Consider the following 13,000-nt stretch of genomic DNA (forward strand, 5'->3'; position numbering starts at 1 on the left):
GGTTGGCTCTCCAGTCCTTTATAGAAAATCATGGTAGGAAGGGGCCGGGCGCGGTGGCTCACGCCTGTAATCCCAGCACTTTGGGAGGCCGAGGCGGGCGGATCACAAGGTCAGGAGATCGAGACCATCCTGGCTAACACAGTGAAACCCGGTCTCTACTAAAAATACAAAAAAAGTAGTAGGGCATAGTGGCGGGCACCTGTAGTCCCAGCTACTCGGGAGGCTGAAGCAGGAGAATGGCATGAACCCTGGAGGCGGAGCTTGCAGTGAGCCGAGATCGCGCCACTGCACTCCAGCCCTGGTGACAGAGCAAGACTCTGTCTCAAAAAAAAAAAAAAAAGGAAGGAATGGGAGAGAAAACAGATTCCTCCTCCCAGCTCCATGTGAGGAAGAGTTTTATTATTAATTTTTATTTTTTTGAGACGGAGTCTCCCTCTGTCTCCCAGGCTGGAGTGCAGTGGCACCATCTAGGCTCACTGCAACCTCCGCCTCCCGGGTTCAAGCGATTATCCTGCCTCAGCCTCCCCAGCAGGTGGGACTACAGGCGTGCACCATCATGCCTGACTAATTTTTTTTTTTTTTTTTTTTTTTTTTTTTTTTTTTAGTAGAGAGGGGGTTTTGCCTTATTGGCCAGGCTGGTCTCAAACTCCTGACCTCAGGTGATCTGCCTGCCTCAGCCTCCCAAAGTCCTGAGATTATAGGCGTGAGCCACCGCGCCTGGCCTATTATTATTAATTTTAAAAATAGAGATGGCAGTCTTGCTATGTTATCCAGGGTGGTCTCAAACTCCCGGCCTCAAGCGATCCTCCTGCCTCGGCCTCCCAAAGCGCAGGGATTACAGGTGTGAGCCACCGTGCCTGGCCAAAAGAGTTTTCGAGGACTGGCTTTTCAGGTCGCTTTCAGGGCCTCAATGTATATTTCTGACAATTGGGAGGTGAGGGCCGATGCCCTTACACAGTGAGACAAGCGACCTGACTCGTGACTATTTTTTTGGACAAATCAGGCAGCCACTGACTCCATTATGGCCTCAGCTTTACCTCTGGGCAATGAGTGTGATCCCTTCCCTCGCTGCGTCCTTTGCAGGGGCGGTGGCGCTCTGCAAGGCCCAAGCGGGGCGTGGTCCAGATGACTTTGGATCCCAGTTGGCGCCCCCCCAGAGGCAGCCAGGAGAATGGTAAGAGGCAAGCGCGCCTGCAGCAATCCGCCCGATGACTTTGGTCTCTCTCGGGCTTCCGTCCACCCGCCCCGCCTCCGCGCTTCCATTGGCTGTAGCTCCGGCCCGGGGCGGGTGAAAAGGGAGCGAGTGGGCGGGGCCGCGTGGCGTCAGCGCAAGATGGCGGCCTCGGCAGCGCTGTGCTCGCGCTTGCGGAGCGGGCTCCGGCTCGGCTCGCGGGGACTGTGCACGAGGTTGGCGACGCCGCCCCCCCGGGCCCCAGATCAGGTGAGCGGAACGAGGGTGGCACTCTGAATGTGGGGTCCCTTCCCTGGAGTTCCGGACATATCGCCGCCCCTTGGGGGTTCCGGGACGCCTCACCTCAGGGTGCTGAATGAAACGCCGCTTGCGTTTTGGGGCCCTTCCCAGCCTCCTGGGTGGACAACACTTGCTCCCCTAGGCTGGAGGCTGGGAACCCAGATGTGTCCTCTAGACCCCACCTCCCACCCACGTGGGTGCCGGAGGAGGAGAAGGTTACCGGTTCCCCATCTCAGTGACCACTCAGGTGATACTTGAGCAGGAGGGGCCTGGTATGCTGGAGTCCCAGTCTGGCCGTGGGAGTTATTTTCTCTGTGGCGTTGGTGGTGATGAGGTAGACGTTTGGGTTTCCAATTCGACCTGCCTCCATGTTGACAGAGACCCAGCCATTCTGACCTCCAACTCTATCACTTCTGTACCCGAGTTCCCCAAGCCCCAGACAAGTGATTGCCCCTCCCCGCCTCCGCTCCCATCCCTTACCCTGTAACTCTGCTACCTTTAGCCCCAAGCAGCCGGATGTCGTAACTCCCCGTCCTGTCTGTCCCCCTTCCCCCACCACTTGTGACCTCCGTTTCCTCTCATCCCAGTGTTTAGGCCCTCCCATCCCTTATTCTCCGTGCTCTGCTTTTCTGGACTGCAGACCCTCCAGTCCTGTTGCCTTCAGGATCCTGTGCACCTGGCCTGTTAGCTCTTAAAACTCCTGGCATCCTGGTGCGGGACAGTCTGCTTTTGACCCTCTGAGCGCCCCACTTCCTGACTGCGCCTCCAGGGACACAGATGTCCAGGGCTCTGTGGGTGTCTGCCTCTTGGCTCCCGAACTTGATTCTTCTTGTACTGGAAGGTTGGAACCATCCTGACCTCTCTTCTCTCTTAGCTGACCTCCCCTTTCTCAATCGCAGGCCGCAGAGATCGGGAGCCGCGGGGGCACTAAGGCACAAGGGCCACAGCAGCAGCCGGGTTCAGAGGGTCCCAGCTATGCCAAAAAAGTTGCGCTCTGGCTTGCTGGGCTGCTTGGAGCTGGTGGGACCGTGAGCGTCGTCTATATCTTTGGTGAGGGACATATCCCTGCCTTCCAGTTTTGTTCCTTGGCCTCCCTAGTCCACTGTGAAATCTCCCACTCTTACCCCCTACCAACGTGTCTCATCTTCATTCCCTGGCTCCTTCCTCAATAGGGCAGCCAAATAGGACACCTACCTTGAAAACCAGGGAAGTCTTCTTTCTTCTCCCTTCTGCTCCTTAAGGTTCTAGTCTTTCTAGTTGGTTCCTGTACCAGAATACAGGAAAGAGGGAAAGATGGGGAAGGATAGGCCTGAATCAGCTTCCTAAACTTTGTCTTTACTCAGCACCCAAAAATCCAGCCTTCCACTAGTTCCTTTATCCCACAGACCCAAGAGTCCCAGCCCCAGCCCCCTTTCTCTCAAAGACCCAGGAATCTTGGCTCCCAGCCCCCTCCTGGCTTGAATCCAGGAGGCTGTGCCTCTAACTCTCTTTCCTCAGATCCAGGAGTCCAGGCCCTTTATCCCACTCCTCCCTCAGGACCCAGGGGACTGGGCCCTAATTCCTCATATTCATCCTGGTCTCCCTTGCAGGAAACAACTCAGTGGACGAAAATGGTGCCAAGGTGAGGGGGAAAGAGACCGAGGCCTTGCCAGGAGTCCTAGCCTGTGGGTGAGAGGGGTCCTCTTTGGTCTGTTTAGGCACATTGCTTGTCTGGAGTGAGCCTGTCTTTCCCAGTGACCTTTGCCTATTCCTGTTGGGGTCCTGGAGATTCCTTTTCTGTATGTGATGGGGTTCTGCCTCTGACATCCTAAACCTTCCATTTTTCTCTCCACCTCCCAGATTCCTGATGAGTTTGACAATGGTGAGTGAACAAGCACAGATTCTGGAGTCCCTGACCCTCTCAACTCTGTCATTTGTAAGGATGTCTCTCTCCCCATCTGGTGTCTCCGGCCCCTCCTCCTTCCACTGGGGAGGTGGGGGAGCCAGCAGCTGGATGGCGTTGTGGGGAGGGACATTACAAAGCCCAAGCCCGCTTCCCTGGCCCCTCAGCCCCGAGCAGATGGTCAGAGACAGATGGGGGAGGGGAGCCTTGGGTGGGAGGGCTTGGGGACACAGCGTGGCCTATCTCCAGACACATGGGTTCCTGTGTCTTCGACCAAGCATCTGCAGCTCCCAACTCCTTCCCCATCCCCCTCAAGCCCCTACCCCATTAGGCTCATTTTCAAAACAACGCCTCCTTCCTCCCTCTCCATCTGGTTAACCAGCTTTTGGTGGTGAAGTTTATGACAAATTGGATAGTAGAGATTAGTTGTCAATCGTGTCATACCTGGCTCTTCCCAGGAGAAGAATGAAATTGGTGGGTCCAGAAAGCCACCTGTTTATGTTGGGGGACGTTTGCAAACAGTCATGTTAATACATTGATTGTTTCAAACTGGGCAGGTGGGTGAGTGCCATTTTAACCGGGCAGTTGTAGAATCATGCTGTCTTCCACAAATAATATGCTGAATTAAATTGGGCAGGTAAATCTGAAGTTTTAAAGTGTATATGTTTACTAGCCTAACTGGTTTCAATATTGTGTTTTTTTGTTTTTATTTTTTATTTTTTTGAGACATAGTCTTGCTCTGTTGCCCAGGCTGGAGTGCAGTAGTGCAATTTTGGCTCACGGCAACCTCCACCTCCCGGGTTCAAATATTTCTCGTGTCTCACCCTCCCAAGTAGCTGGGAGTACAGGTGCACACCACCACGCTCAGCTAATTTTTATATTTTTAGTAGAGGCAGAGTTTCGCCATGTTGGTCAGGCTGGTCTCAAACTCCTGACCTCAGGGGGTCCACTCTCCTCGGCCTCCCAAAGTACTGGGATTATAGGCATGAGCCACCACTCCTGGCCCAATATATTGTGTTTTTTTAAGAGGAACGCCCATGTATTACCCTAAAAATACTGTATTAAAGTAGGCAGCCATGTAAGTTTACTGTTTATACTAGATTCATTAGCCGGGAGTGGTGGCCTGTGCCTGTGGTCCCAGCTACTCAGTGGCTGAGTTGGGAGGATCACTTGAGCCTGGGAGTTACAGGCTGCAGTGAGCTGTGATCCCGCCACTGCACTCTAGCCTGGACGACAGAGTGAGTCTCCACCTCTAAAAAAAAATAAGTTAAAATGAGAAAGTAAACTGGAGTCAGTATATTCACTTAAACCAGGGTTTTTCACCCTTGGCTCTATTGACACTTTGGACCAGATAATTCTTATAGAGGACTGCCCTGTGCATTGAAGGATTTTTGTAGCATCCTGGGCATCTGCCTACTAGATGCCAGTATTGCGACAATCAATTACATCTCCCGGCATTGCCAAATTTCCCAGGGGTAGGCGTGCAGACAAAATTGTTCCTAGTTCTGAACCACTGTTTTACAGTGTACAGATGTGTTTATATATTCATTGTGGTTTAGATTCAGCACACTGGCTTAAAGTGGGCAGATCTGGAAGCCTAGTGATTCAAAGTGGGCAAAATACACTGGCATAAATTAGGTGCAGTGGCTCACGCCTGTAATCCCAACACTTTGGGAGGCCAAGGCGGGAGGATCACTTGAGCCCAGGAGTTCAAGACCAGCCTGGTCAATAGAGCAAGACTCTGTCTCTGTCTCTATAAAAAAAAAAGTATGTGTACACTGGCGTAATGTCAGCAGATTTATGTGTATGTGGGTTATTTATTTATTTATTTTTTGAGACGGAGTCTCGCTCTGTAGCCCAGGCTGGAGTGCAGTGGCGCGATCTCGGCTCACTGCAAGCTCCGCCTCCCGGGTTTACGCCATTCTCCTGCCTCAGCCTCCCGAGTAGCTGGGACTACAGGCGCCTGCCACCTCGCCCGGCTAGTTTTTTGTATTTTTTAGTAGAGACGGGGTTTCACCGTGTTAGCCAGGATGGTCTCGATCTCCTGACCTCGTGATCCGCCCGTCTCGGCCTCCCAAAGTGCTGGGATTACAGGCTTGAGCCACCGCGCCCGGCCTATTTATTTTTTTAAGACAGTCTCACTCTCTTGCCAGGCTGGAGTGCAGTGGCGTGATCTTGGCTTGCTGCAACCTCCACCTTCCAGGTTCAAGTGATTCTCTTGCCTCAGCCTCCTGAGTAGCTGGGACTACAGGCACGTGCCACCACGCCCGGCTATTTTTTTTTTTTTTTTTGTATTTTAGTAGAGACGGGGTTTCACCATGTTGGCCAGGATGGTCTTTTTTTTTTTTTTTTTTTTTTTTTTGAGACGGAGTCTCGCTCTGTTGCCCAGGCTGGAGTGCAGTGGCGCGATCTCGGCTCACTGCAAGCTCCGCCTCCCGGGTTCACGCCATTCTCCTGCCTCAGCCTCCCGAGTAGCTGGGACTATAGGCGCCCACAACCGCGCCTGGCTAATTTTTTGTATTTTTAGTAGAGACGGGGTTTCACCGTGGTCTCGATCTCCTGACCTTGTGATCCGCCCGCCTCGGCCTCCCAAAGTGCTGGGATTACAGGCGTGAGCCACCGCGCCCGGCTACCAGGATGGTCTTGATCTCCTGACCTTGTGATCCATCTGCCTCAGCTTCCCAAAGTGCTGGGATTACAGGCACGAGCCACCGTGCCCGGCCTTGTATGTGGGTTTTAAGTGGGCCAATGTATAAGCATTCTGTTTCATACCTGTGGTAGTATGTGGATGTAAGTATCAGCTTAAAACGGGGCAGGTAAATGAATCTCTGTTCCTATCTGGCGGTATGTCATTGCCTTCTATCTTTGGACCTAGAAGTGAGTTAGTTCAAACCAGGTGGGTATGCAGACCTGTTTGTATCTGGTAGATAAGAAACCCCTGGTTTGTCTGGGAGGTTGAGCAGCGGCTTATTGTGGAATCTCTTTGTGCCTGGTGTTCTCCTAGATCCAATTCTGGTACAGCAGTTGCGCCGGACATACAAATATTTCAAAGATTATAGACAGGTGAGCAGAAGCCCTGGGCTCAGTCCCCATGTCTCCAGCCCTGGCCTCCTTGTCTGAGCGCCCCCATCCATCCCTCTCCCACAGATGATCATCGAGCCCACCAGCCCTTGCCTTCTCCCAGACCCTCTGCAGGAGCCGTACTACCAGCCACCCTACACGCTCGTTTTGGAGCTCACTGGCGTCCTCTTGCATCCTGAGTGGTCGGTGTGTCCCGGGAAAGGCAGTGGGTTGGGGATAGACCTGGGCAGCGGGGTTGTGATGAGGTGGACTTTCAGCCCTAACTGTGCTGTGTGATCTTGGGGAGGAGATGTTACCTGTCATTGCCTCGCTTTCTTCAGCTGGGAGAAGGCAGTCATGCTAACACCCACTCTGTAGGGTGGTGTAGGTGTGCCCAGGCATGTTGTAAGCGCCACAAAGGAGCCAGACCCTTAGTCACACCCATGTTGTACTTCTTAACCTCCAAGAGCCACAAAGACAGAGGGAGAGAACTCTGTTCTGAGAATCCCCTAGGCTGGATCTTTGTCCTCTTGGGGACTCTGAGGGCCTCTGGGTCTTGGTGTTTCACTGTCCTCACTGTCTTCCCAGCTGGCCACTGGCTGGAGGTTTAAGAAGCGCCCAGGCATCGAGACCTTGTTCCAGCAGCTCGCCCCTTTATATGAAATTGTCATCTTTACGTCAGAGACTGGCATGGTGAGGCTCTGGGGCAGGGGAGAGGAAGGTCAGTGTGGCAGGAGGCGTAGAGATCTGGAAGACCAGGGCTCAGCCTGACCTTTTCTCCCTCCCTTCCCACCCGCAGACTGCATTTCCACTCATTGATAGCGTGGACCCCCACGGCTTCATCTCCTACCGCCTATTCCGGGACGCCACAAGATACATGGATGGACACCATGTTAAGGTGCCATGGGTTCATGGATGGGCCTCTGGGATTTGGTGGGGTTGGCACCACCTGAGGAAAGGAGGGCCTAGCTCTGACCCTAGCCTCACCTGGCTTATGGTTCTGCCCAGATTCTATTCCTGCTGGCAGGCACACGCCTGCCTCCAGCCTGGGCCAGACATCTGCACTCTTCTTTGTTCCCTGGAATCTGGGTGCGGGAGTGGGGGGAAATGAAGTCTCTCTAAAGAAGACAGGAGTTAGTGGTAAGAACGTACCATTTAGGAGCTGGTTTTATCTTGCTGTGTCTGTAACTTAGTGCTTCTGGGAAGGTTTGCTTATAATTGTACATATGAGACTGGTTGCGGTTTGTTTGACCTGGCGTCTGTTACTGTGGCCAGTGATATATTCAGGAGTCTGGATCTGTGAATGGGCCTCTGTGGATCTGGCTCCAAGTGTCTGTGTGTCTGTTGGGTTTCTGTTTCTGTCTGTGTCCTGGGGAGGGGGGTCTGTGTTGTTCTTGGGAATTCAGAAATACATGGACTGTGATCGAGGGTCTTGAAGGGTCTGTGTCTGGGAGCCTGTCTTTGTGGTTCCCTGGGTATGGCTGCAGATCTGTCTGCACCTGTTTACTTGAGTGAGAGGTTCTTAAACCTGCAACATACCACAGTCACCTGGGCAGGGGTTTAACATGAGAGTGGCCGCCTCCCTCTCCAGGGAACTTCCTAATGGCCTCTCTGTGTGCTAGGCCCTGGGTCTAGGAGTCTGTGTGATTAGCTCCCCAACATCCTGGGGGTTGTTTTGTTTTTTGTTTCTGAGACAGGGTTTTGCTGCGTCACCCAGACTGGAGTGCAATGGTGTGAACACGGCTCACTGCAGTCTCAACCTTCTGGGCTCAAGTGGTCTTCCCACCTCAGCCTCCCGAGTAGCTGGGCCTATAGGCGCACACCACCACGCTTGGCTAATTTTTGTGTGTGTGCATGTGTGTGTGTGAGATGGAGTCTCGCTCTGTTGCCCAGGCTGGAGTTCAGTGGCGTGATCTTGGCTCACTGCAACCTCTCCCTCCCAGGTTCAAGTGATTCTCCTTCCTCAGCCTCCCGAGCAGCTGGGACTACAGGTGCACACCACCACGCCTGGCTAATTTTTTGTATTTTCAGTAGAGACAGAGTTTCGCCATGTTGCCCAAGCTGATTTTGAACTCCTGAGCTCAGGCAGTCCGCCCACCTTGGGCTCCCAAAATTCTGGGATTATAGGCGTGAGCCACCACACCCCGCCATTTTTTGTATCTAGTAGATATGGGGTTTCACCATTTTGGCCAGGCTGGTCTTGAACTCCTGACCTCAGGTGATCCGTCCGTCTTGGCCTCCCAAAGTGCTGGGATTACAGGCATGAGCCACTGCGCCTGGCCCATGCCCACCTAATTTTTAAATTTTTTGTAGAGATGAGATCTTGCTGTGTGGCCCAGGCTGGTCTAGAACTCCTGGGCTAAGTGATCCTCCTGCCTTGGCCTCCCAACGTGCTGGGATTACAGGCGTGAGCCGCCATGCCTGGTCCTCTGTGGGGGTCGATGCCATCATCCAAAGCTGGTCTTTGAGAGGCCCTGGCATTGTGATCCCAGTATGTGTGATGCTGTGTATGTATGTTTTGTGTGTTTTGGGTCTTCTTGATGGGGGGAGAGTTGGGCACAGATGTTGACCTGATCTGTCACTCACTTCCAGGACATTTCATGTCTGAATCGGGATCCAGCTCGAGTAGTAGTTGTGGACTGCAAGAAGGAAGCCTTCCGCCTACAGCCCTATAACGGCGTCGCCCTGCGGCCCTGGGACGGAAACTCTGATGACCGGGTCTTATTGGACCTGTCTGCCTTCCTTAAGAGTAAGGCCGACCCCTGATCCCTTGGCCTCTGACCCTAGAGCCCCTGATTCTGAAGAGGAAGGATAAATGCATTATTCGTGGCTGGGCGACTGAGGTGCAGGAGGTACCTGAGCACCTTGGAGTCTTTAGGAGCTTCTTAGGATGTTCATGGAATGTTCAGGGGATACCTGGGGATGTTCAAGGGAACCCTTTCAGAGTGTTTAGAAGCATTCCAGGTAGCACTGACCACCCCCCTGCCCCAGTGTGGGACCTTCCCCTCGTGGGCCCTGCCTGCCTCTGGCCTTCAGAAGCCTGGCTGACCACCCCCTGTTGTGCCCACAGCCATTGCACTGAACGGTGTGGAGGATGTGCGAACTGTGCTGGAGCACTACGCCCTGGAGGATGATCCGCTGGCAGCTTTCAAGCAGCGGCAAAGCCGGCTAGAGCAGGTTGGTGCTCAGATGCCCAGAGTGGAGGATCGGCTCTGAGGCTCCTGAATGAGGAGCCCAGAGCAGTCCAACTCCACACTCCTGGCTTGGCTGTGTGACCGTGAGCAGATACCTCCTCTCCACCTCAGTCTCTGTAACCAGGGGGACATAACACAGCCTGTCCTGTAGGACTGCCAGAATGAGGGGATGCATTGATTCTGCAGCCTGCTCTGAGAACAGGAGACAGGCAAGGCTTTGAGACTGGACTGGAAGAGGGGTTGCCCTTGATGGTCTTGAGTAGGTCTGGGGTCACCTTGTGGAGGTGGACTGTGGGTTTTAGATCAGGTCTGGAAAGAGGATCCCTGGGCACATGGCCCAAGGCTGTGGGGAGAGTTGTGATGGTCTTGGTGGGACCCTGGTAATTTGGAAGTGGGACTGAGAGTACGGATTGCATCTGGGCAAGATTCCCAGGGATCTAGGCTGAAGTTCACCAGATTCTAGGTTAGGTTCCTAGAGTTGGGAGTCCCTGAGTGCCCAGAGAAGAAGTCCCTAGAGATTTGGGCCTGGGGACCCCCCAGGGAACTCCCCCTGCCCACCACATTGAGACAGGGGTCATGGGGTGCAGGGGGCCAGGGGCAGGATGATGCAGTCTGATGAGGAGGGCTCTGGGGTTCGGACTTGGGATCTCACCAGCATTCACCTTGGGATAACAGGGTCTGAGATAGGATCTCAGGTTCAGGGGAGGGGTCCCTGGGATCTGGGGAAGGGGATTATGAGAGTTTGGGGCCTGAGAAGCTACTGCAGTTCAGGCCTAAATATCTCGAGTGCCTAGTATTGGAGTCTGGCATCCCCCAAACATTGAAGCCTAGGCTCCTGCGGCTCAGAGCTGGCTCTTCCCAGTGTCTGGGCTGGGGAGCTGAGGTCTAGGGTCCCTTGTGTCTGGGCTGGGGGCCCCAGGGTTTGGGGAAAGGGGTCTGGACTTGGCAGAAGTCAGGAGGAAAGGTGGTCCCTGGGCTGAGGCCTGGGGAGCTGGGCGTCTGGGAGGAGGCTCTGTCCTCCCTGGGCTGACCCGCTCCTCCATCTGTCTCCCGACCCCAGGAGGAGCAGCAGCGCCTGGCTGAGCTCTCCAAGTCCAACAAGCAGAACCTCTTCCTCGGCTCCCTCACCAGCCGCTTGTGGCCTCGCTCCAGACAGCCCTGAACTCTGGGCCTCCTCAAACTCAGTGCCGGAGTCCAGGGCCCCAGTGCTTCCAGACCAAGACTTGGGCCACCACTGTCCAATAAAGTACATCCCAGATGCCACACCTGCTGTGTCCCGAGAGTCTCCAGATGGGGGCACCGGGATGAGGTCCGGGACTTTCGGGTCACCATCCCACAGTGGCTGATCGGCTGCCAAGCACAGAGTGGGGGCTTTGTTGGATCAGAGCATATTTTTCACCCTGGTCTGGGAATGTAAAAACCCTCGCTGTGTCTTCCTGTGTGTTGTGTGATCTGTAAAAAATACATCTCCCTCTGACCACAGATTCCGCATGTGTGGAGAAGGGAAGAGAGGATGGCACTTGGCTTTAAAGACAGGTAGCTGCCATGCTGCTGTGGAGAGACTGTGTTATGGGCCCAGTGGGGCTCTGGTGGACCAGAGATCACCCCTCTCAACAGGCCAACTGCTGCTTGGCTCCAGCCAGTGTGGCCCTGGAGTAGAGGGGGCCTGGGGTTGCTTGACATGCCAGTTGTTGAAGCAAGAACTTGGGATTTTTTTTTTTTTTTTTTTTTTTTTGCGACAGGGTCTCACTGTTGCCCAGGCTGGAGTGCAGTGATGTGATCTTAGCTCACTACAGCCTTGACCTCCCAGGCTCAAGTGACTCCAAGTGACCCTCCTGCCTCAGCCTCCTGAGTACCCTCTTGGAGACTACACGTGCGTGCTGCCACACCCAGCTAACTTAAACAAATTTTTTTTTGTAGAGATGGGGTCTTGCTGCCCAGGCTGGTCTCAAGTCTCAAGCAGTCTTCCTGCTTTGGACTCCCAAAGTGCTAGGATTACAGATGTGAGCTACCGTGCCCAGCTAAAATTGGGGTTTTTATATTAAATTTCCCTATTTTAAAATGTTGACTCCTAACTAAAACAGACAGATATGTAGCAGTGTTCTCCACTGGAACTTTCTGTGATGCTTGGTTCATGTTCTAGATCTGTATTGTCCAGTACAGTAGCCAGTGACCACATAAAGTTTCCGAGCACTTGAAATGTGGCTAGCGTGACTGAGAAACTGAATTTTTAAATTTTGTTTTAGGCTGAGCGCAGTGGCTCACGCCTGTAATCCCAACACTTTGGGAGGCTGAAGCAGGAGGATTGCCTGAATCCAGGAGTACGAGACCAGCCTGGGCAACATGGTGAAATCTTGTCTCTAAAAAAATAGAAAATAATTAGCCCAGCGAGGTTGTGTGTACCTGTAGTCCCAGTTACGTGAGAGGCTGCGGTGGGAGGAATCCCTTGAGCCCGGGAGGTTATGCGTGGCTGTGATGAGCTGTGATCGTGCCACTACATTCTAGCCTGGGTGACAGAGTGAGACCTTGTCTCAAAAAAAAAAAAAAAAAGCCTTACAAATTTTTTTGGAGACAGGGCTTCACTCCGTCTCCCAGGCTGGAGTGCAGTGGTGTAGCTGTAGCTCACTGCAGTGTTGAACTCCTGGGCTCAAGCAATCTTCCTGCCTTGGCCTCCCAAATGCTGGGATTGCAGGAGTGAGCCACTGTGACCGCTACTTTTAATTAAATAGCCACATGTGTCTCCTGTATGGACAGTGGCACTGTGTATTACTTAAGAGTATGAGTTCCGGATTGTGTAAGTTCAAATCCAAGCTCTACCACTTCCCAGCTGGCTTGTGATCCTGTGCAAGTTACTTCAGCTCTCAGTGCCTCGGTTTCTACATTTATAGAATAACAGGACAGGCACAGTGGCTCCTGCCTGTCATCCCAACACTTCAGGAGGCTGAGGTGGGAGGATCACTTGAGGCCAGGAGTTGGAGAGCAGCCTGGGCAACATGGGAAGACCCTGTCTCTTAAAAAAAAAAAAAAAGTTATTCTCTCATAGGCTACCTTTGGAGACCAAATGAAGCACTCCCATGTAGGCACTCAGATGGTAGCTATGTAAACCTTAGGCAAGGCACCTCTCCCTCAGTTTCCTCATCTCTAAAATGGGGTGATGGTAGTACATTAGCAGATGGTTGTGAGGAGTAAATAGCACAGTCCGTATGTGGGTTATATATATTCCCAGGGGCTTGCTGTTACCAGGCCATATGGGTTATTACAGATTGAAATAGCTGGGCATGGTGGCTGACCCCTATAATCCCAGCACTTTTGGGAGGCCGAGGTGGGTGGATCACCTGAAGTCAGGAGTTTGAGACCAGCCTGGCCAACATGGCGAAACCCCGCCTCTACTAA

The 13,000-nt window shown here is 53.2% G+C and overlaps 1 protein-coding gene across 1 annotated transcript; it reads left to right on the plus strand.

Moving 5' to 3' along the window:
* The first annotated feature begins 1,317 nt into the window (after nucleotides 1-1,317).
* On the plus strand, nucleotides 1,318-11,040 carry TIMM50 (translocase of inner mitochondrial membrane 50). The gene is made up of 11 exons (XM_005596063.4): nucleotides 1,318-1,441; nucleotides 2,371-2,521; nucleotides 3,061-3,092; nucleotides 3,311-3,332; nucleotides 6,358-6,416; nucleotides 6,501-6,620; nucleotides 7,002-7,106; nucleotides 7,213-7,311; nucleotides 9,006-9,162; nucleotides 9,484-9,590; nucleotides 10,668-11,040. The coding sequence occupies exons 1-11, from the start codon at nucleotides 1,334-1,336 to the stop codon at nucleotides 10,767-10,769; spliced, it is 1,062 nt and encodes a 353-aa protein (XP_005596120.3). The 5' UTR covers nucleotides 1,318-1,333; the 3' UTR covers nucleotides 10,770-11,040.
* The last annotated feature ends 1,960 nt before the right edge of the window (nucleotides 11,041-13,000 follow it).

This window comes from Macaca fascicularis, chromosome 19 (assembly GCF_037993035.2).
Source record: "Macaca fascicularis isolate 582-1 chromosome 19, T2T-MFA8v1.1".
Taxonomy (NCBI): Eukaryota; Metazoa; Chordata; class Mammalia; order Primates; family Cercopithecidae; genus Macaca; species Macaca fascicularis.